Source organism: Microcebus murinus, chromosome 19 (genome assembly GCF_040939455.1).
Source record: "Microcebus murinus isolate Inina chromosome 19, M.murinus_Inina_mat1.0, whole genome shotgun sequence".
Lineage (NCBI taxonomy): Eukaryota > Metazoa > Chordata > Mammalia > Primates > Cheirogaleidae > Microcebus > Microcebus murinus.
Genome location: NC_134122.1, coordinates 36,283,731 through 36,308,629, shown reverse-complemented (window position 1 = coordinate 36,308,629; position 24,899 = coordinate 36,283,731). Strand labels below are relative to the sequence as shown.

The window sequence follows — 24,899 nt, the reverse complement described above, 5'->3', positions numbered from 1 at the left end:
ATTTTATTGTTACTATCTGATATCAAAGTCTGTCCTACTTCAAACAAAAATAGCTTGTTGATTTTCATCTCTTTTATCAGAATCATCCTTTTTCTCTCTAAATAATGCCTTAGCTATATTTTTAGTCATGAATGAATCAGAGGTTGCCCAATAAATCCCACTTATGACACCAACTGCACTAATGGTGGCAATTAAATAGAGTTTAACAGAGTTCAGCTGGTAAAGAAGTCTCACAGGACCCCAAATGCCGGTAATAAATCCACAGTTTATTACAGAAAAAAAGTACAATATAGCAGCAACATTAAACATATATATCACAGCCAAAGGCTTCTTCACAGCAAGAGGTCTGAAAAAGCCAGGTGCAAGCTCTTATTACTCTTTCTGTAACAGATAAGACAAAACCCATTTCTCTCTTGGATCAGGAACCATCAAAATGCTCACTGAGCACCCTGAAACAGCTCAAAATGGGATCTATGCTGTCTTTGTTTTTTGATAGATTTAGGGGATTGGAATTTTACATAATGGAATTATACTGCCATGTATCATTTTGTGATTTGCTCCCCCCATTATATCCTGAGATTGATCCCCATTATTGTGCAAACCATATTCAATAATCTTCACTGCTCTTTTGTATTTGATTATACATGAATGTATCAAAGTCTGTTTTTATTTTACAGTTGCCTATTTGGATATCTGCTTCCTCCCCCAGTTTTTAGTGACTACACATAGCATTGCTGTAAACATTATTTTGTATACTTGTGCACATGTGCATTTCTCTAGGGTAATACATTCTCAAGAGAAAATATGTGTACCTTTAAGTGTACTGGATAAAGCCAAATTATTTACAAAGTGATTGCACATAATTATACTTTTATCGGCAGTGATTAATATACATGCACAGATGCGCACACACGTGAGCCTGTAAACACTGCATACGCTAACACATGCGTGCGCACTCGATACACACCTAGCAGGCACACACCCCGTACACTCACACCCATCACAACACCACACACGCGAACAGAAAGTCACGCAGAACTACATACGTGCACTGCACACACCATTGTACACGATGCATCCTGACGCGCACAGATCCATATATAAGCACCACGCATACACGCACGCAACGCCAGACTCACACAGATCCACGAACGTACATCACGTACTCCACGCAAATCCACACACACGACTCAACCAGGAGGCGTGGTCTCCGCCACCCGCGCCCGAGGAATCTTGTCCCAGCCGCGCCGCCGTAGGACGCCAGGTGTCGGAGGTCACGGCGGCGTTGGCCGTGGCGTTTTTTTTCTTTTTTTTCTTTTTTTTTTTTAACCCGGAAACCACGGCTGCCGGAGCGCAAATCTACCCGTGTTGCCGCGGCGGGAGTCCGGCTGGCTTTTGGTCCTCCCGTGGGCCCCGCTGAGCCGGACGCTGCCCCCGGCGCGGCGGGGAGGATGGTGCCGAGCGGCCCCGGGCCCGCCGCGCGCCGCCGAGAGTGAGCCCTGCGCGGCCGCGGGCGTCCGCCGAGCAGCTGGCCCGACCGGGCCCGGGGTGCGCCGCTGCCCACCGGGGCGGGGTGAGCCGGGCAGGCGGGCGGGAGGGGGTCGGCTCGTCCGAGTTGCCCGCGGGGCCGGGAGGGAGCCGCGCTGGTCCGAGCGGTCCTTCCGCCGGCTTCCTTCCTCGCCTCTCCGGGCTGCAGCTCCCGCCCCAGCCGCCGGTGGGGGTTGCCCGGCATTTGCGGGCTTCGGCCTGGTCCTCCCCACTGAGGTTTGCCCACTCCCATCCCCAGAACAAGGGTTCCCTGCCCGCCCTCGAGACGGTGGGACTTCCCACATATGGAGCGGAGGCCTGGATAATTTGGATTTGGCACGGGACACATTTTGGTCGTTTGCCATTTTTGAGTTTGGATTGTGTTTGCGTTACTTCTCCGTTTGCAAATGAGATACATCTCAGAAAGAAGGTGGGAGGGAGAGACGTATGTGCAGGAACTTAAAATGAAATAGAGGCATTCTGTTGGCAAGCTTGGTAAATATTCAGAATGGAGTGGATTCTTATCTTTACCACGTGTTAATAAAATAAGGAGTGATTGCAAGGTAATCTAGAGGCATGTAGTTCCAGTTCCCTTGATGGGCACTATCAAGAAAAGAACTAGGCTTGTTGTGCTGTTTTGAATTGTCTGAACGCGGTAACCGTTGGACAGCTGGTGAGGGGGCCTTTGTTGAAAAATGTCATGTCTGAGTTTAGTCTCAACTAAGATTACAGCCCTCACTGAGTGATGAATGGTAATCTGCTTTGGAGCCTGCTTTGGTAAGATTGTGGCCACTATGGGAGGTAATGGGAAGAAAAACTCCAAGGCTGCTGATGAATGTTTGATAAATTGTCCCTATAGCACCCTTTTGGATCAGCTTGGGTGCTTGGGGTCTGAGCATCTGTGTCCCATTTGTAGATGAATGCGCTCCATCAGTGCTTAAGAGATAAAAGTGTCTTCCTACTCCTTATTTCATCTAAGGATTTGAAAGGAAACGGACCTGTTGTGCACCTAAGGCTCCAAGTGCATTTACTCTCTGGGAGTAAGGAGGCCTTGTGGTGACATTGTACCAAAGGTGCTGGAAGAATTTCTGTGATCCGGTTGAGGTGGACTGGAATCAGGGCTAGCACTGGAGTGGATACTGAGATCACCACATGCTGATTGAGCACACCTTCTGTGTTTGGGCTCTGGCTGTAGCTGTTGGAGAGGAGAGGTAGAATTAAGTGCAAATGTAGTTTCTGCCTGCAAGGAGCTAACTTAGAGAAAGCAATAGGCTAGAAAATGTGGCAGGACCGAATCGCCATAGGAATATACCAACTGTTAGGGATTTTGTTATGGTTAGGCTCAGAAAAGCTTCATAATGGAAGTGACTTTCCAAGTGGATCTAGAAAGATCAGGAGAGTTTGAGCCATTCCGAATTAGGTGGGAAGTGAAAAAGCTAGGGCCAGTTTGTGAAAGAGCACCCAGACTAGGTAGCTGGACAGTAGGTCCCTAGAAGTATTGGCTGAGGCAGCTGGCTAGGTTAGGGTTAAATTCTAAGACGGAGAAGTGTGTGCTATTTTATCTAGCTAGCTTCTGGTAGATTTCTGGGTTCTGAAGCATTGCTTTCATTTGATGAGTTTGTCTTGTTCTATTTAACAGTCAGTGGCATGAAGCTGTGCTTAACTTGTTTTAAGGACAATGAAAATGATGCTGATTGTTATTCCTGTCTGGTATTAACAATGAGGAAATTAAATTTGATGTTTGCAAGTTGTTTCAATGCCTGTGTTTAATTTGCAGGAGCACAGTTCTAATGTGGTTTCTGCAGCTCTCGCTACAGCCAAATAATAAGTGGCAAGCCCTTTAGTCATCTCCTGAGTGTTTTTTTTTTTTTTTGAGACAGTCTCGCTTTGTTGCCCAGGCTAGAGTGAGTGCCATGGCGTCAGCCTAGCTCACAGCAACCTCAAACTCCTGGGCTCAAGCAATCCTTCTGCCTCAGCCTCCCAAGTTGCTGAGACTACAGGCATGTGCCACCATGCCCGGCTAATTTTTTCTATATATATTAGTTGGCCAATTAATTTCTTTCTATTTATAGTAGAGACAGTGTCTCACTCTTGCTCAGGCTGGTTTCGAACTCCTGACCTCCAGCAATCCGCCCCCCCCCCTCGGCCTCCCAGAGTGCTAGGATTACATGCGTGAGCCACTGCACCCGGCCCTGAGTGTTTTTAATAATACCTAGTCCACTTCACAGAGATGGTGTTTGTTTCCCTTACCCAGTATTGTTAAAGAACCTTTGAAGCCATTGAAACAGGATGCCATGTAATTGCTCTAGAACATTATGACTAATCTTAGGACCTCACTGGCTTCAATCTTAGCCTTTATTTTGTTTCATTTTTTAATTTTTGAAAACATTTGTAGTTTTGAAATGTACAATATTGTTAACTATATTCATGACACTGTGTAATAGAATGCAAAAAAACAAAAAGATATGTTCCTCTTGTCTGAGATTTTGTACTCTTCGACCATCATCTCCCCATTCCCCCTAACCTCCAGCCTTTGTCCACCATTCTGCTCTCTGCTTGAGGTTTATTTTTTCTTGGTTTTTTTTTTTTTTTTTTTTTTTTTGCTTTGAGGCTGAGTCTCACTCTGTTGCCTGAGCTAGAGTGCCATGGTGTCAGCCTAGCTCACAGCAACCTCAAACTCGTGGGCTCAAGCGATCCTCCTGCCTCAGCCTCCCAAGTAGCTGGGACTAGAGGTGTGCACACCACCATGTTTGGCTAATTTTTTCTATTTAGTAGAGACGAGATCTCGCTCTTGCTGAGGCTGGTCTTGAACTCCTGACCTCAGGTGATCCTCCCACCTCGGCCTCCCAGAGTGTTAGGATTATAAGTGTGAGCCACCGGGCCCGGCCTCTGCTTGAGTTTGATTTAGATTCTACATATAAGTGGAATCATGTATGGTCTTTGTGTGCCTGATTTATTTTACTAAGCATAATGTTCACCAGTTCTGTGTTGTTGCAAATGATAGAATTTCTGTCTTTTTAAAAGCCGAGTAGTATTCCATTGTGTATGTATCACATTTTTGTCATTCATTGCATCTGTTTATGGACGCTTAGATTGATTCTGTAACTTGGCTATTGTGAATAGTGTTGCAGTGAACCTGGGGGTGCAGACATCTCTTTGACAAACTGATTTCAAATCATGTGGGTAAATATCCAGAAGTGGGATTGCTGGATCAAATAGTATTAATAGTTCCACTTTTAGTTTTGTGAGAAACCTCCATACTGTTTTCCATCATGGCTGTACTAATTTATTAATACATTCCCATCAACAAACAGTGTGTAAGGGTTCCATTTTTCTGCATCTTCGCAAACATTTGTTCTTTCTCTTTCTTTCTTTTTTTTTTTTTTTGAGACAGTCTTATTCTCTTGCCCGGGCTAGCATGCTATGGCGTCAGCCTAGCTCACAGCAACCTCAAACTCCTGAGTAGCAGGGACTATAGGCATGTGCCACGATGCCTGGCTAATTTTTTCTATATATTTTTAGTTGTCCCACTAATTTTCTGTTTTTAGTAGAGACAGAGTCTCACTCTTGCTCAGGTTGGTCTTGAACTCCTGACTCTAGCGATCCTCCTGCCTCAGCCTCCCAGAGTGCTAGGATTACAGGTGTCAGCCACTGCACCTGGCCTATTTTCCATCTTTTTGATAAAAGCCATCCACAGGTGTGAGATGATGTCTCATTTTGATTTTATTTTATTTTTTTAATTTAAATTTTTTATATTGATAAACTTTTTAATACTTTTTTGACTTATGTCAAGCAGGTATCTCATTGTGATTTTAGTTTACATTTCTCTAATGATTAGTGATGTTGAGCATTTTTGAAAGTATCTGTTGGCCAAATATATGTCTTCTTTTGAGAAATGTCTATCCAGGTCCCTTCCCCATTTTTTAATTCCTACAGATTGGGAGAAAATATTTGCAAGCCATACATGCAATAAAGGGTTAATATTCAGAATATATAAGGAACTCAAACAACTCAATGGCATGGGAACAAAAAAATCTAATTGACAATTGGGTAGAGGACCTTAGCCTTTCTTTAAAATGATGAAAGTGGATATGGAGGAAAGAATTTTTAGCAAGTTGAATTTAGATTTATTTTGATAAACAAGGAAATGTTTATCTTTCCCAAGTACAAATCAAATAAATTTGACAAAAGGTCTTTAGTGCTCCTTCTGTGTATAATTACATACCTAAGTGTAATCCTGCGGACGACAGGGCGTAGTCTGCGAAGTGCTGTCATTTGCCATTTGGACTTTTGTGCTGTTTGATTATTAATAGAAGTGCTGTTTCCAAAACATGTGCCAGTCTTTACACTGAGTTTGGATGTTATAAAATTTCATATTGAACTGTTAGCTTTCATTTGATCATGGCATCTCTCATGACTTGCTTTCTTAAATTTGTGTTAAACCCTAAATTATTACATTTTAATATGGGAGTCCTTTTAATTTTAGTTTTTAAGGTGGTCAGCAATTGAAGAAATCTAAAGAACAAAGATATTCATGTGATTATGGAAGAAAGTAAAATAAAAAAAAAAAAAAGAACAAAGATAAATTGTTTTCAGTCTTGGGACTATGGTGAATTTAGTTTTTAAAAAAGAGAGGGGCATGTTGGAAGTTACCATGGTTTTATATCATTTTGAAAATGGGACAGTGTAATTAATTGTAATTGAGTAGAAATACAGCAGAAGCCTGAATTTTGGAAATAAGTCTGGTTACAGACGTAATTATATCAGCCTATATTGTTCCTTTCCCTTTTATTGGTCTTTATGAGTGTACTGGTGTTGCCTAAACTGCACATTTAGCAGGTAAAACTATGCTTTCTGTTGTAATTCCTATAAATTCTAACTGATGAAAGATTGCTGAGAGGAGTTGCCTTACTAAAGACATGGGAAATAAGTTTAACATTTAAAATAAAAATGTTTTCTTAATTGTGCTTTTATTGAAGCCAGTGACTGAAATATACTTTATGTATCCATTGCATGTGAGATATATATTTTTTAAATTTGGCATTTGACTTGAAACTCTCTTATCAACCCGGGCATGTGATTGATGGCTTAGGGTCAGATGAATTAAGTCATAATCTACTTTTGCTGTTTATTTGCAGTGTAAGCTTTTACAAATGACTTAACCTCTTTTGACTCAGTTTCCTCTTCTGTAAAATGGGGATAGTAATATAATATGTACCTAGCAGTATGTAAGGATTAAAAAATATGATGTATGTAAAGCACTTGGCATGTGATCTGAGACATGATGTTTTTTTTTTTTTGAGACAGAGTCTCACTTTGTTGCCCAGGCTAGAGTGAGTGCCGTGGCGTCAGCCTGGCTCACAGCAACCTCAATCTCCGGGGCTCAGCGATCCTCCTGCCTCAGCCTCCTGAGTAGCTGGGACTACAGGCATGTGTCACCATGCCCGGCTAATTTTTTGTATATATATTTTTAGTTGGTCAATTAGTTTCTTTCTATTTTTGGTAGAGACGGGGTCTCGCTCAGGCTGGTTTTGAACTCCTGACCTTGAGCGATCCGCCCGCCTCGGCCTCCCAAAGTGCTAGGATTACAGGCGTGAGCCACCGCGCCCGGCCAACATGATGTTTTTTAAGTAGATCACTAGAGCTGTTTTCTCTCTCCTTAGCCCTTTGTACTCTGGTTTCTGCTTCGATCACCCCAGGGAAAGGAGTTTTGCTTACATCACTATCAATGTCTTGATTGCAAAATTGTATGGATGCTTTTCAGTCTTTATCTCATTTGATGGGGTTGACTATTCAAACCTGTATCATTCATTGACTAGCAGTAGAACTAGTTCGTGGGTTCTGGAGCCCAACTGGATTTGAATCCAGGTTTATTTAATATATGCTATCTTGGGCAAGTTAGCTAACTTCCTTAAGCCTTAATTTCCCCATCTGTAAAATGAAGATGTTGTAGGGATTATATATAGTATGTGCAAAACTCATAGAGTAGTGTCTGTCTCAGAAAGTAGGCAATAATGTTACATATTGTTAAGTACCTCCTAAGTGTCAACAAGGTCTGAGGTAGGAGGAAACAACTTGTGGAAATGCCCAAGAACGTTAGCAGGAGACATTGGAGTTTAAGTTGGCTGAGGAAGGTAGTGTCAGTGGGGAGGGAGCAAGACCTGCTTTTGAGAGTTGTTGAAAAGGTAGAAATGACAGAACTGGAGAACAGGTTGCAAGAGTGTGAGAAAGTCAAGGAACAGGCCGGGCATGGTGGTTCATGCCTGTAATCCTAGCACTCTGGGAGGCGGGTGGATCATTTGAGCTCAGGAGTTCAAGACCAGCCTGAGCAAGAGCGAGACCCTGTCTCTACTATAAATAGAAAGAAATTAATTGGACAGCTAAATATATATATAGAAAAAATTAGCCAGGCATGGTGGTACATGCCTGTAGTCCTAGCTACTCAGGAGGCTGAGGCAGGAGGATCGCTTGAGTCCAGGAGTTTGAGGTTACTGTGAGCTAGGCTGACACCAGGGCACTCTAGCCCGGGCAACAGAGTGAGACTCTGTCTCAAAAAAAAGAAAAAAAAAAAAAAAGAAAGAAAAAGAAAATAAGAAAGGAACAGCCAGTAGGGATCACTAGCTGGGTAGATGGCCAGTGGCCATGGCTTTCATTGTGAGGAGCCAATCTGTGATTTGCAGTGAGTTGTGGCCTTGTTGGTTGGAGGTACCTGAGGTTCCCCTAAGTAGAGCAGTCTAGTAGGTGGGTATTTGGATCTGGAGCACATAAAATGGGCACAAAGCCAGGAATGACTGTGTTGCCATTGAACAGAGGCCTCAGCCAGAACTCAGGGGAACAGCACTTTCGAAGGTGAGTGCAAAGGAAGGGGAGCAGTGGCCAGATGAATGTAAGGAAAGCCCAGAGTGGAAGCCTGAAGACGGTGTGACTCTCACTCATTGTCACTGCCGCAGTGAGGTAAGTTAAGGACTGGAAGTCAGACTTTGAATTTAGCATCCCAGAGATTTCCAGAGACCTTGAAGTCTTCCTTTGCCCTCATTGCTTTGTTGTCTGTCTGCTGGTTTATTCTGTTTACATTGGCTGCTTCATGGTAGGGTTAGGAAGGTGGTTTTTACTTAGTGCTCAGGGTAGCCGGGGGCTCGAGCTTGCATCAGGGTTTCTTTGATACTAGCAAGTGTCCTCATCTCTGCAGGGTCATGGATAATCCAGCATCTTGTGGATGACTTTTCTTTATTAAGTTCAGGGCTTGCAACCCTGGCCTCAAAGTCCTTCAAATAGGCTGGGCGCGGTGGCTCACGCCTGTAATCCTAGCACTCTGAGAGGCTGAGGCGGCGGATTGCTCAGGAGTTTGAAACCAGCCTGAGCAAGAGACCCCATCTCTACTATAAATAGAAACAAATTAATTGGCTAACTAATATATATGTAAAAAATGAGCCGGGCATGGTGGCGCATGCCTGTAGTCCCAGCTACTCGGGAGGCTGAGGCAGGAGGATTGCTTGAACCCAGGAGTTTGAGGTTGCTGTGAGCTAGGCTGACGCCACGGCACTCACTCTAGCCTGGGCAACAAAGTGAGACTCTGTCTCAAAAAAAAAAAAAAAAAAAAAAAAAAATCCTTCAAATGTCTCCAGCATCACAGGGTATTTGAGAAATGTTACTTGAATTTTTCTGTCAAAATGGGTCTTTCTCCCACATCAAGGTGAGTCTCTGCCGTTCTCCCTTAGCACAAGACCGGTGTGTTTCCTGAGGTGAGCATAGAGCAGGCTGGCCTCTCTCATCCCCCTGCGGCCACCCTTCCCTCCCCCAACTCCCGGCCTCTCCTAGGCATGACTTTATAGGAGAGCTTTCAAGAATTTCCCATTTAGCCTAAAGTAAAATCTAGTTTAAGATGAATGGTGGTTTTGTTGCTCATATGAAGTGAACTTTTTGGTCTGGGTCACAAGTAGTGGTTTACTACACCTTAAGTGAAAATAAGTTAGGTAAAATAGCGAAACTATTTAGGAAATATTGTCTGGGAATATAGAATCCCTTTCCAAAGATTCTAGCTTAAAATTAGAATAAATCCAGTTTGAAACTACAATAGCCGGTTGAGGCCGGTGGCTCAAGCCTGTAATCCTAGCACTTTGGGAAGCCACGATGGGAAAATCACTTGAGGCCAGGAATTTGCGATCAGTCTGAGCAAGAACTAGACCCTGTCTCTTCAAAAGATAGAAAAATCATCTGGGCGTGATGGTGCGTGCCTGTAGTGCGCAGCTACAGATAGTGTGAGCTACTCGGGAGGCTGAGGCAGGAGGATTGCTTGGGCCCACGAGTTTGAGGTTGCAGTGAGCTATGATGAGGCCACTGCACTCTAGCCCAGGTGACAAAGCGAGACCCTATCTCAAAAAAACAAAACAAAAACAAAAACAAAAAAAACCTGAACTGCAATAAAGCTAGTTTAAAACTAGATTAAAACTAATTCAAAACTTGAACAAGTAGCCATGAGGTACTTTAAAGTGTGTGGGCTTTGAGAGAGGGAGAGCTGTGAAAGGCCGCATGTGCCTGGCATCGTGAATGTCAATCTATTTTCTTCTAAATAAAATGTTATAATTAAGTTGTCACATCACATATTTCTGCCTTCACGGGCTCCTTGGTAGGCTTTCTTCTTTTACTAGCACCTTTCCTCCTCTTAAAATTGTGTTTGTTTCCTCACTTAATAAAAAGACAGTGTCCTCACCCTCCATCCCTTTCATCTGAACCAGTAGGGTTCACTTGTTGCCTCAGTATCCAGATCCCTGTTCTTATCTCCTTGCCTTTTGATTCCTCCCTGACAGAGTTCAGTTTCAGAGGTCACCTGCGATCTTGCCAGATGGAGGATTATGCAGAACCTAATTTCCCCTGAGCATTTTTGAAAGAGCAGAGAGGCATAGGACCGTTTCTTCTCTTGCTTTTATTTTTATTTTTATTTTTTTATTTTTTATTTTTTTTTTTTTGAGACAGAGTCTCGCTTTGTTGCCCAGGCTAGAGTGAGTGCCGTGGCGTCAGCCTAGCTCACAGCAACCTCAAACTCCTGGGCTCGAGTGATCCTTCTGCCTCAGCCTCCCGGGTAGCTGGGACTACAGGCTAGCGCCACCATGCCCGGCTAATTTTTTTTTAATATATATATCAGTTGGCCAATTAATTTCTTTCTATTTATAGTAGAGACGGGGTCTCGCTCTTGCTCAGGCTGGTTTTGAACTCCTGACCTTGAGCAATCCGCCCGCCTCGGCCTCCCAAGAGCTAGGATTACAGGCGTGAGCCACAGCGCCCGGCCCTTCTCTTGCTTTTAAAACTCGTTCACCTCTCAGCAAATTTGGCTAATAATTTCTTCCTTCTTGAATCTCTTCTTTCCTGCCAATTGCAAGACCTCTCCCCATCCTGGGCACCCTTTTGGTTCATGGTTCACCCCTAACCCCCCCCACCCACATCCTCCACTGGCCTCATCCTCTGCCCTAATGTGGGAGCCCCCGCTCGTCTGGAGAACACGGCGCACCAGCCGCCCCAGGAGCATGCGGTGCCAAGTTGTCTGCAGAAGCCGCCTCTCAGTGTGCTTTCTCATTTCGCTTGGGGTTTCTCACAGAGCCCTGTCGGTACAGATCACTGCAGATTGAGGATTACCTTCCTTAGCAACAGAACAGGTTAGAGGACAGTCCTGTTTTCTGTTTTCTTTTTTCTAGACTAATTTAAGAAATTACTCTTAAGCTCTTAAGTTCGGTTTTTTTCCTGTTTATCACCTTTATTAATGAAGAAAATGAATGGAATTAAAATTTGATGAAGTTTTAATTTGACCACTAGACCAGCAGGATCAATTGAAGATTATTTATATTTATAAATTTTATTGTTAAAAATTATTAGGAAATTCATATTCATCAGAATAATAAAAAAGAAATGTATATATAATCTCACCAGCTAAAGAGAACCACAGCTGTTTACATTTGAGGGTATGTTGTCTTTTTTTCCCATGTGGGTGTTTGCGAAGGCACACACATTCTCTCTTAATCTGAAATAGTCTCATTCTTTATGTGTTATTTTAGATCCTGTGTTTTAATGGCTATGTTGTGTTCTACTGGGGAGGAATCATACTTTATTTAACTGATTCCCTGCTATTGTTGGATATTTAGTTTTCTATTTTTTATTATTTTAAACTTTTATTTTTTTTTGGAGAACAAAGTCTTCCAGTCTCTGTCACCCAGTCTTTGTCACCCAGACTGAAATGTAGTGGCATCATCTTAGCTCACCGCAACCTCAAACTTCTAGGCTCGAGCCTTCTTGGTAGCTGGGACTACTGACCATACATGATGCTAATTTTTGTGTTTTGTGGGTTTTTTTTTTGTAAAGATGGGAGTCTCATTATTTTGCCCAGGCTGGTCTCAAACTCCTGGTCTCAAGCAATCCTCCTGCCTTGGCCTCCTAAAGTACTAGGATTACCGTGTAAGCCCAGCCTATTTTAAACTGTTTTATCTACTAAAAAGGATCATAGTAGTAAAATCTTTGCAGTAGTTTGTGTTTCCTCAGGTTAAGTTCTTAGAAGTAGAATGGCAGAGGTAAAGTGTGCTAGGTTTTAGCACTGTGGATGTGTGCAGCCACACTGGTTTCCAGAAGGTTTATAACACAGTCCTCTCCTGCCCCCTTTTAAGTAACGTGTGTTCTCCTGTGGGTTGCTTGAGATATCTTTAGGGTAATCTTCGTATTGCCTTTTGCTTGCTTAAATTGCCATCTGATGTGTAGTGCCGTCATTAAATAGTCTCAGAGCTCTAGGTACTGTGTTGATGGACTTTAATCACATGCTTTCACGTGTTTGCAAAATTGCCTTTTGGCCACATTCTGTGTACCTTAAATCCCTGGACTTTTCAGAGAGGCAGCTTCCCAGCCATGGTCATTTCTCTCTTTATTCTGGTGTTTACCAGGACTTTCTAATTGGATTTAGAATGAATTTAGGGGAGAGGGGTCAGGTAGTTTTTCAACCCTTGCTTTTTCTTTTCCCTTAAAGAGAGCTTAATTTATTCATTAATTAAAAGTAACACTATTAGGAAGATTATAGAAACTTTATTACTTTTTGAAAAGGAAATAAATTTATTTAGCCTTTATTAATTTCTTATTTGGAAACTTGTGAACGATAGAGAGGAATTTTAAGTTTGTGAATTATTTGAATTCTTAATATTTTTATTCAGAAATGCTTTTGCTTTTTTAGTGACTATAATTGGCCTACGCAGAAAGTTTCCCTAAATTAAATTGGCTTGTGTTGGCAATATTTGCTGATTTGAGGGTATTTATATTGATATGATTAAGTATTTAAATTCTGGTATGGGGCCAGGCGCGGTGGCTCACTCCTGTAATCTTAGCACTCTGGGAGGCTGAGGCAGGTGGATTCTTCAAGGTTAAGAGTTTGAAACCAGCCTGAGCAAGAGCGCCGTCTCTACCATAAATAGAAACAAATTAATTGGCCATCTAATATATATAGAAAAAATCAGCCGGGCATGCTGGCACATGCCTGTAGTCCCAACTACTCGGGAGGCTGAGGCAGAAGGATCGCTTGAGCCCAGGAGTTTGAGGTTGTTGTGAGCTGGGCTGACGCCAGGGCACTCACTCTAGCCTGGGCAACAAAGCGAGACTGTCTCAAAAAAAAAAAAAATTCTGGTACAATATAGTTTTAATGACTGTTAGTTCTCCTTGAAGTAAATTTTAATTCAGATTTTTCTGTTCTTTTTCTGATGTTTCATAATTTTATTAATAGTTCCAGATGGTGACTAGATCCTGCTTATTTTTATAAACGATTACGGTTTTGTTCTTGCATAATAAATCAAACTCTAGTTTACTGTTGTTGGTTTTTTTTTCTGAACCTATTAATTTTAAGCTAACTAGTATTGTTTCTAGATTATTTTTTAGTTTATGGTTTAAATCTAGACTATTTGACTCATTCATTTAGTGAACTTGCATTTTTTGATCACCTATTTTGTGTCTAGATATTGGGTATACAGAGACAAGGTGATGTATCTCTGCTTTTGGGAAGCTTGGTTGGGAAGATAAATCTGTACACAGGCAGCTGCATTAAGGTTTTTCAGGCTGTGTGAGAAATATGCACATAGTATAATGGGGGCATAAAAGTGAAAGTCGTCACCTCCCTAAGGGATTTAGGGGAGGGGCCTGGAGAAGTTTCATAGAGGAGAGGTGACCCTTGAGCTGAGTCTTGGAAGAGGTGGGTGAAGTAGTGGGATGTGGTTCATGAAAGTCAGGAGGGCCAGTGGACTCACAGGCTCAAAGCTATGACATTGTCTAATACATTGTGGGAATTGCAAGCAGATGGAGTAGGGAGTGTTGGGGCAAGCTCATTGAGAAGCAGACACGACCCAGCTCATGATGGGCTGCCCTTCTGAGGAGGCTGGACTTTATCCTTTGGTTGTTTGGAGCTGTGAGAGATGTAAGCAGTAACATGACTAGATTCACATTTGGGAAAATAACTGTGATCGTAGCGTGGAGGCTAGAGTCTTTGGTAGCAGGAAATTCTAATTGAGAATCTTAGCAGTGGTCCCCAAAGAGAAGATGAGTAGCAGAGGGGTATGGAAAGAAAGAGGCAGAAGTAAGTGATGTTAAAGAAGTAGAATCCTTAGCACTTAGTAATTGCTTGGATATGGTGAGTGAGGCAGAAGTCTAGGATGTTTCCCAAAGTTCTGGATTGAGATGGGGAATACAGGAGGGAGAGCCAGGTTGGACAGGAGAGCAGATGAGTACAGTGTTGGGTGTGCTTTGGGACATAGAGGTACAGAGAGAGACTCAGTGCAGCCTTGGATGTGAGGTCTCAGGGCTGCAGAGGGCTGATACAGTTATCAGATTCTGTCATCTTAGCAAGAAGATGGGCAGAGTGGTTGGATCTGAGATATGTTTTGGAAAGAAAATCAGCAGGATTTGCTGATGGGTTAGATTGGTGGTAGTGGAGAGGGAAGGGAACACAACTAAAGGAGGAGTGTGTGGAAGGAAATTTATATTCTGAAATGCTTACATTAGAAAAGAAATTTAAAAATATGAGCTAAGATTACAACTGACATAGAAAAACTGAACTGAATAAACTCAAAGCAGATAGAGGAAATAATTTTTTTTTTCAAACAGTGTTTCCTTTTGTTGCCTGGCCATGAGGCAGTAAGTGATCATAGCTCACTGTAACCCCAGACTCCTGGGCTCAAGCCATCCCGAGTAGCTGGGACTATGGGTGTGCACCACCATGCCTGGCTAGATGGAGGAAATTTTTTTTTTTAAGTGTAGAAATTACTGAAATTAGAAAACAAAAAAATAGTCTAGATGCAATCTACAAACTTTGATAACATTAATAAAGCTCCCGGCAAGGTTGATTAAAAAGAGAAGGGAAACACACACAAAAACATTTGTAATGGAAAAGAACATAATTTTAACTAAATTAAAAATGGAACAAATCATAAAATAATACTGTGTCAGAAAATTCAAAAATCAATGTAAAATGGATAATTTCCTAAAATAATATCTTATCAAAACTGACTCAATTGAAATAGAAAATATAGACTTGTAGCCATTAAAAAACATGAGTAAGTAGTGAAGACAACCCACCAAAAGAAAAACTTGGCAGACCCAGATGGTTTTCTGGCCAGGGTCTATCAAACTTCCAAGAAATAGAAGTGCACTTTATTTACATTGTTCTAGAAAGTGGATAAGAATGAACAAATTCATTTAATTTTTACAACACTAGTATGACCTTGTCATGTTAATCAAGGAATGAATATATGCAGCTGTCCCTTGGTATCTGGGGGACAGGTTCCAGGACACATGTCCCCATACAAAAATCTGGGCATGCTCAAGTCTCTGAAATTAAGTGGCATAGTATTTGCATGTAATCTATGTGCCTCTTCCTGTATACTTTAAATCAGCTGTAGATTATAATACCTAATATAGGTGCTATGTAAATAGTTGTTACACTGTATTTTTTATTTGCATTTTGTCATTTTTCCAATATTTTAAATTTTCATTGGTTGAATCTACAAATGCCAATACAGAGAACTGACTGTACATTCGTGGAGAGTGTGATAATGGCCTGTAATTTTCTTATCTTATGTATGAATAGATATGAAAATCCAGGATAAAATATAGCAGACACAGCATATTTTTAAAAATCATGATCATATAAAACTTACCTAAGGAGTATGAGTATGAATCAGCTTGGAAAAAATTAGTCCACGTAGTTTATGTTAACAGATTAAAGGAGAAAAATTGTAACATTTATAATGAAAATCTCTTTGCATACTTGGAATAGAAGGATACTTCTTTAAGCTAGTGAGGGATTTCTGTCAGAAACCTATGATATATACCATATTTAATAGTGAAGCATTAAAAGCATTTCCTTTAAAGTCAGGAAGGGGGCAAGAATTCCTATTGTTCCCACTTCTAATCACCATTTCATTGAAGGTTCTAGTCAAAGTAGTAAAGAAAAATGATACAAGGATTGGAAAGGAAGATATACTTACTGTTTGCAAACAATGTGATTGTCTACACAGAAAATCTAAGAGAAGCTACAAACAGGCTAATTAGAATTTAAAATATTTCAGCAAAGTATCTGGAATCAAGAACAGTATGCAAAAGTCTTCTGTATAAACTAATAACAATAGAAAATATTTTTAGAGGATACCATCCAGGATAGCTGCATATATTAGTATATCTTTGGGTTTTTTTTTTTTTTTTTGAGACAGTCTCGCTTTTGTTGCCCAGGCTAGAGTGAGTGCCGTGGCGTCAGCCTAGCTCACAGCAACCTCACACTCCTGGGCTCAAGCAATCCTGCTGCCTCAGCCTCCCAAGTAGCTGGGACTACAGGCATGCGCCACATGCCCGGCTAATTTTTTCTATATATATATATTAGTTGGCCAATTAATTTCTTTCTATTTACAGTAGAGACGGGGTCTCACTCTTGGTCAGGCTCACTCTTGGTTTCAAACTCCTGACCTCGACCAATCTGCCCGCCTCGGCCTCCCAGAGTGTTAGGATTACAGGCGTGAGCCACTGCGCCCGGCCAAGTATGTCTTTGAATCTAACAAAATGTGTAAGACCTTTGTAGTGAAATTTAAAAAAAATATATTGAAAAAGAAACATAGACCCAAGTAAATGTAGAAGAATACCACATTGATAAATTAGGAAACACAAAGTTGTAAAGATGTCATTACTTCCCCGAATTAATATATTTGCTGTTATTCCAGTTTAAATCTGAGCAAGATTTTTCTGAAAACTTAATAATTGCAACCTAGAATTCATATGGGAGATTAAAGGGCCAAGAATAGCTAAGACAATTTTGAATAATAACAATAAAATGGTAGATGACTTGTAATAGATAGCAAGGTTTAAAACAGCTTGGTATTGGCCGGGCGCGGTGGCTCATGCCTGTAATCCTAGCACTTTGGGAGGCTGAGGCCGGCTGATTGCTCGAGGTAAGGAGTTGGAAACCAGCCTGGGCAAAAGCGAGACCCCGTCTCTACTATAAATAGAAAGAAACTAATTGGCCAACTAATATATATAGAAAAAATTAGCTGGGCATGGTGGCACATGCCCTGTAGTCCCAGCTACTCAGGAGGCTGAGGCAGCAGGATTGCTTGAGCCCAGGAGTTTGAGGTTGCTGTGAGCTAGGCTGATGCCATGGCACTCTAGCCTGGGCAACAAAGCGAGACTGTGTCTCAAAAAAAAAAAAAAAGACAGCTTGGTATTGAGGTAGAGAGAGACAGATATAGCAATGGAACAGAAGAAAAAGCCCAGAAACAAGCCCACCAGTATATGGGAACTTGCTGTGTGTGAGAGATGGCATTACAAATCTGTGGGAAAAGGATGAGCTATTAAGTAAATGATATTGGACAGTTAGCCACCCATAGAGGAAAAGGTTAGACTTTTTCTAGACTTCCCAGATCAATTCCAAGGAGATGAGAGACTAAAGGTAAAAACTAAAGCTAAAAAACTTGTAAAAGAAAAGAATGTAAAAAATCTTTGACACATAAGGATAGGGAAGAAATTCTTAAATCATTCCCACATACACAGTCATAAAAGGAAAAGGTTGATAAATGTAAATACATTCAAATCAAGAACTTCTAGCTGTCAAGGAAATGCAAAATAAAACCTTAATGAGATACCACATCATGCCCACTAGGATGACTGTAAAAGAAAATGTGTTGGTGAGGTTGTGGAGAAATTAGAACACTCATTCTAATGAGGGAATGGAATGCTGGCGGGAATGGAAAATGGTTCAGGTACTTTGGAAAACAGTCTAATAGCTCCTCAAAAGGTTAAACATACAGTTAGCATATGACCCAGCTATGCTACTCATAGGTATATAGCCAAGAGAAATGAAAACATGTCCACACAAAAATTTACACATATGTTCATAGCAGGATTATTCACAGTAGCTACAAAGTGGAAACCCAAATGTCCATCAACTGATGAATGGTTAAACAAAATGTTTATGAATAACTAAAATATTTTGTACATTGGAATATATTGGAAATTAAAAAGCAAAGTACTGATGTGTGTGCTATAGTATGGATGAACCTTGAAAACATTATGCTCAATGAAAGAACTCAGTCAGTCACAAAAGACCACATATTTTTAATATATGGTTCCATTTATTTGAAATGTGCAGAATGGGCAAATCTATACAGACAGGAAAAGTACAGGGAAAGTGGTTGCCTTAGGGCTGAGGGAAATGAGTGACTGCTAAAGGGTATGGAATTTCTTTATGGAGTAATGGAAATGCTTGAAAATTAATTGTTGTGATTGTTGGTCAAGTTTGTGAATATACTAAAAATCATTGGCTTGTAAAAAAACTTTTTTTTTTTTTTTTTTTTTTTTGAGACAGAGCCTCACTCTGTTGCCTGGGCTAGAGTGCCGTGGCATCAACCTAGCTCACAGCAACCTCAAACTCCTGGGCTTAAGCAATCCTTCTGCCTCAGCCTCCCGAGTAGCTGGGACTACAGGCATGCGCCACCATGCCCGGCTAATTTTTTTTTTCTATATATACTTTAGTTGTCCAGCTAATTTCTTTCTATTTATTAGTAGAGACGGGGGTCTTGCTCTTGCTTAGGCTGGTCTCGAACTCCTGAGCTCAAACGATCCACCCGCTTCGGCCTCCCAGAGTGCTAGGATTACAGGCGTGAGCCACCACACCCAGCTGGCTTGTATACTTTAAATGGATGGATTGTATGGTATGTGAATTACATCTCAATAAAGCTGTTAAAAATATCAAGAACCTTTTATATGGCAAAAGATATCATAAACTCTATTAAAGAAAATCCACGGACTTAGAGTTGTTATATGTAACATAAAATTGTTAAAGGGTCAGTATCCAGAACGTAAAAGGAATTCCTAGATATTATTAATAAGAAATAGACTAACATCCTACTAGGAAATGGCCAAAGGATTCAGATAATTCACTTAAGAATAACCTAGATGGCTGATAAAAAATGAAAAGATGCTTCGTTTCAGGGAGATTTATTTTAAAATAATAGTGAGATACCATTTCACATCTATCTTGTTGGCTCAAATCAGTATGCCTTAGAATATCAAGTGGTGGCATGAATATTGGGAAATGGAGCAAGCCCTTCATTGCTGGGGGAAGTGTAAGTTGGTATGATTTCCTTGGCGAATGGTCTGACAATATTCAGTCAAGTTGAAGATGGGCCCTACTCTGTGACCTTGTACTGCAAGCCACTCTTGTACCTGTTGCAGTGCCCTTTGTGGGTGAAACAGTAGGAAGAACTGAGCTAGGCTTCTCAGTCTGGGACAACTCTGAGATAATGGAACAATTACATGTACACATAGTTAAATTCAGTGGACTAGATCGACCTAGAGCAACAGATAAATCTCAGAAACAGAATGTTGAGTGAAAATAGCATAAGGAGATATATATAGATGATATATATATATATAAAAAATATATATCAATTTCCCCAGATTTTCAAATACAGTATCAGTAATATATCTGTTTGTATATATACATGTATAGTAAAAGTTCATAAAACATGCATGGATAATGGTACTTGCCAATTTAAAGACTGGGTTTGCCTCTGGGGAGAAGAGAAAGGATATTATTTTCCATCTTAAAGTACCTGGCTTATTGCAGGTGGTTGCTGTTTGTTCCTAGGGGCTGTTGATGCATCTTTTTGTCTCTAAAATTTAAAAGCTGGTATAGACTTTTTAAAAACTTTTTTGTTAATGTTGTAGTCTACTCATATTTATAAGTGCTCATTGTGTGCCAGCTGCTGTTCTAGGGGCCAGGGGTCAGAGCTGTAGAGCTGTACGCATAAATAAGACAGGCAAAATCTCTGCTCTCATGGAGCTCACGAATGAGGCATGGCGGATAATAAACAAGTAGAAAAATAATTGTATCCTTGACTGACGCTGAAGAGTCTGAAAGAAATAAAGGGGGATGCTGAGAGACTGGGAACTGAGAGTGATCCGAGAAGGCCTGCTCTGAGGGGCTGTTTTCAGAAAAGCAAGTGTGCAAAAAGGTTTAGGAAAAGTATCCCAGGCAGAGGTAAAAGCCTGCAGTTAGGTCATGTCCAAAAATTGTAACAATAAAATACTTGGGAATAAACTTTGCAAAAGAAGTGCAAACTTCCACTTTGACAACAGAAAACACTGTTAAAATAAATTAAAACCTAAATAAACAGAAGGGCATCCCAGGTACACCAGCTAGAAGACAACATTGTTAAGATGGCAGTATTCCCCAGACCCACAGATTTTGTGTATCCCTGACAAAGTCCCAGCTGACTTCCTTGCAGAAATTGACAGGCTGATCCTAGACACTAGCAAGGCCAGTGTGACCAAAGCCCAGTGAGGGGGGAGGGAGAGTTGACATCAGTGCAGTTGGAGAGGTTGGCAGGGCTCTGGGTCACGAAACCCCATGGACTGTGATGGGGAGATGTTGCCGATCTCATTCCTAGGTTGGTGGGAAGCCTCAGGAGTGTTCCAGGCCAAGGAGTGATAACATTCAGTCAGTATTTATTGAGCCTTCTCTGTGCCAGGTGCTGGGATGGCCATGACCGATATGACAGTGAACAAGACAGAATGTTGAATAAATAGAACTCACCTTTTCAATGAAACGAGAGCAGCCTCTGTTTCTGTCCATGTTGGCATGTATTATAGTGTCACGTTACTGACCTGCTTAAACATTTTCTTAAGTAATATGCAAGTAGCAATATTCATTATAGAATATTTAGGAGATTCAAACTGAAAGAGAATACATATCTTCCTAGATTCTGCCATTTTGAGGTAATGACAGTTAACATTTAGTGTTTTTTTTTTCCTAGTCTTGAATGAATTTGTGGTCAGACATTTCTCAAATTGAATAAGGAGTGTCACCCACCAAACTTCTAAAGGAGACAGAAGTGAGAATCATCGCTTTTTTTTGGTAAGTCAGTCCATGATTAATCAGTCTTCTGATTAATTTCTTTTAGGTGAAGCTGATCAGAATAATGTTCAACATCAACCCCCTGGAGAACCTGAAGGTGTACATCAGCAGTCGGCCTCCTCTGGTGGTCTTTATGATCAGTGTGAGTGCCATGGCAATAGCTTTCTTGACCCTGGGCTATTTCTTCAAAATCAAGGAGATTAAATCACCAGAAATGGCAGAGGTACGGTATATCCTAACTTCTCCTGTCAGGCTGCCTGGACCTTGTAGAGTGGGGAAACACCTTGTAGCTTTCCCTACACCTTTCTTGGGTTGTGATTTTTTTCACCTAGTTAGATCAGAATTTATTCACAACTTTCCATCTTCCCTTGACTTGCTTTATTACGAAATACCTAATTAGATGTAATAGATATAGTGCTATCAGTTTCAGTTAGACTATTTTGGCAATGAAACAGATGTATTTTGGAGAGTATATTTATAAAATGATTTGTGTCAAGAAGCTAGAGAACTGACTTCTTTGATATTTGTATTAGCTCATTGCAGTTTTAGAAAACTGAGCATTTGATATTTTAAAGCCACTTATCATAGAGTTTTATCAGCTGTACTGATGACTTTTTCATTGTATAAGAAGGGATCCTAAAGAAATTCAAAAGCAGGATCTATTTTCAAATATATTTGTTTTTAATCAAGGAAAACGTCAGATATCTATAAACTTGCCTCCTAGAGTTTACATTTTAGGAAATTGAAATAAATTATTGGGGCATTGATCCTTAATCTTTAAATCAGGTATAGTTTGAACACTTATAATGTAGATTTTAAAAGATGCATAATTTGCATATTAGAAAACAACACATGTAATAATTCTTGCTTAATAGAGGGGAATGATAATATACCTATTTATAAATTTATTTTACATATTAGAAATTATATAGAATTAATGATTTGATGAATTTACTGATAAGGTTTCTTTTAGGACAGATTAGTTTTTTTTTTTTAGAGTTGTTTTCTTTTTTTTTATAATTTTTTTTTTACTTTAGCGTATTATGGGGTACAAGTGTTAAGGTTATGTATATTGCCCATGCCTCCCCTGCCCCCTCGAGTCAGAGCTTCAAGCGTGTCCATCCTCCAAACTTTGCATATAGGACAGATTAGTTCTTAACAGATTCCTCCAGTGCCTTCTCTTTCAGAACTTTTTTCTTCCTGGGTTTGTTTGTTGGTGGGGGGTGGGGATTGGATCATGTTGGATCATGTTGTTGCTACATTGTAGGTGCCTTGCTGTGGTGAGAGGAGAGTTCTCTACTCAGTGTAATTGGCTTTCTCTTGTGTTCTATGGCTGCCCACCAGTATTGGGCCAGCTGGTGAAGCCCTTAGTCTGTATTTACAGCCACTCCCCGTCGCTCCCATCACCGCATAAGCCCCGCCTCTTGTCAGATCAGCTGAAGCGTTAGATTCCCACAGGAGCACAAACCATACTGTAAACTGCACATTCGAGGGATCTCATAGGCTGCACGCTCCCTATGAGAATCTAATGCCTGATGATCTGAGGTGGAACTGAGGTGATGATGCTAGTGCTGGGGAGCAGATGCAAATACGGACTATCGTTAGCAGAGAGTTTGCACAGTAAATGTAACGTGCTTGACTCAACCTGGAACCATCCCCTGCCACCCTCCAGTCCGTGGAAGAATTGTCTTCCATGGAACTGGTCCCTGGTGCCAAAAGGTTGGGGACTGTTGCTCTGTGGCATTCTAGATCATAGGTGATCTTGGCAGGAGGGACAGCCTTCACACGTGAACACAGTTAAAGTAACGAGTTTTAGCTATTTTTACCATGAAACCCTTTCAAAGAGTTTCTTACCAAGGGATGTACTGGGCGGCTTAATTCTCTCTCTTTTCTGACCCTGCGTGAGTCTTTGAGTTGCACAAACAGGCTGCATCCACGTTAGGGGTGAAAATGAACTTTCTAATCACAGCTATAGCTCTGCAGCATCCTGGAATTCCTTTCCTGAATAGCCCAAGTCTGTGTTGAACACTTGACCAAGGCCAATGGTTAAGATGTAGCCTGACGCTCTGGGTTTGTCCTACTCTTTGCAAGCTGGCTGGTTATGTGTACCTTATGTTGCCATAGCAAAGTTTTTGCCTAGGGGGAAAAATCCCTAAACTGTTAATTTTTGTATAGTAGTTTATTTTAAGATAAAATGGTTATTAAAACTCAAAGAGAATCTCAAAACAGTCTTACTTTTTGAAAGTATTACATGGTTTTACTCAAGTTGAAAAATGTTTTGAGACTACTTAGATTGTTTTTTTCTTGATCCTCATGTAAAATTTTTAAAAATGTTACAACTTTGTATTCTTGTTTGAGGTGCTAAGGATTGGTGTTGAAGGTTTATTCAGTTTACAGTCAGGTGATACTATGTCAAATTTTATTCTGGGATGTAGGTATTTTGGAAAGATCTAATTAGTTAACATTTAAATAGGTGTGTTCTAAAACTTCTATATTCATAAAACTTGAAGATCTTACATTGTTCAGTATAGCAAGTCTTACTAAAATATTTATGTTTGGTTTTTTGGTAGGTTTTTTTAAGTTTAAAAGTAGTAATTAAAACTATATTTTGGGCTGGGTGCGGGCAGGCGGATTGCTCGAGGTCGGGAGTTCGAAATCAGCCTGAGCAAGAGCGAGACCCCATCTCTATTAAAAATAGAAAAATTAGCCAGTTAACTAAAAATGAAACAAAAAATTAGCTGGGCGTGGTGGCTGGTGCCTGTAGTCCCAGCTGCACGGGAGGCTGAGGCAGAAGGATTGCTTGAGCTCAGGAGTTTGAGGTTGTTGTGAGCTAGGCTGACACCACAGCACTCTAGCCTGGGCAACAGAGTGAGACTCTGTCCCAAAAAAAAAAGAAAAGAAAACTATATTTTGTTTCCTGGCCTGTGTTATATACCTAATATTCATAGGCCATAAAAATGGTTAAAGAAAATAACTTCATTAAAAAAAGACGTGGCCTGGATAGCTAGCCCTTAATAATCAGAATGGGCCTGGTCTCAGCTTTGGCCAGCTGTTCAACATGGAATCCAGCTCTGTGGGAATACAGTGCAGAGATGGCTGCAGAACTTTGGTTATGATTAATGTAGCAATTTTATTTTCAAATGAGGATCCTGAGTTATATGAAAAGCAGCTTGTGTATGCGAAAAGTTTTGGGCTGTGAATCAGAACTTAATGCTGATTCTGCCTTCACCTAGAATTTGACGGTCCTGAATTTGCTCTTGGCCTCAGTTTCTGGAATACGTAGGGCTCAGACTAGAGTGTTCATTTTCAGTCCTAATGTACTGGAATGGTTTGCTAAGTTTGCAGGTATTAGGGAAAGTGTAATTTGATAGATCCAGTTGCAGTCTTATTAAATGTCACAGACAGTTAATACTAATGTTGTAAAGGTAGACTCACTTGGCTGCTCGGGGATTGCTTAAATAGCGTTTTTAATGAATATTAATTTTAGAGTAATGGGAAGTGTATCTTGGTTTGGCTGCACATTTGGCAACTTTTTCTAAACTAATGTTGCTTGGGAAAAAGAAGTTACATGTATAGGCTAGGTTAGGTTTGTTGTTGGTACTTTAGCATTTACCTTTGGGTTTCTGCTAAAATTAAAATAGACCTTGGTGGGTCCTTTACTATGTTGGCATCTGTAATTAGCTGTATGTGTTTCTAAAACTCATTTATGGGCCAGGCACGGTGGCTCATTCCTGTAATTCTAGCACTCTGGGAGGCCGAGGTGGGAGGATTGCTCAGGGTCAGGAGTTCGAGACCAGGCTGAGCAAGAGCAAGACCCTACTTCTATTAAAAAAATAGAAAGACACTCTGGGAGGCTGAGGCAGGCAGATTGCTCGAGGTCAGGGGTTTGAAACCAGCCTGAGCAAGAGCAAGACCCCATCTGTACTATAAATAGAAAGAAATTAATTGGCCAACTAAT

General features: G+C 40.8%; 1 protein-coding gene across 2 annotated transcripts in view; it reads left to right on the top strand.

Moving 5' to 3' along the window:
* The first annotated feature begins 1,291 nt into the window (after window positions 1–1,291).
* TMEM248 (transmembrane protein 248) overlaps window positions 1,292–24,899 on the top strand; it is a 34,346-nt gene continuing 10,738 nt past the window's right edge. Inside the window, exons 1-3 of one of the 2 annotated variants that reach the window (XM_075995389.1) lie at window positions 1,292–1,573; window positions 18,586–18,734; window positions 20,988–21,164. In XM_075995389.1, the coding sequence (XP_075851504.1) occupies window positions 18,723–18,734; window positions 20,988–21,164 (189 nt within the window). In that variant the 5' untranslated portion in view covers window positions 1,292–1,573; window positions 18,586–18,722. The remainder of the gene's footprint in view (window positions 1,574–18,585; window positions 18,735–20,987; window positions 21,165–24,899) is intronic. The other variant, XM_012764077.2, reaches the window with a different exon arrangement.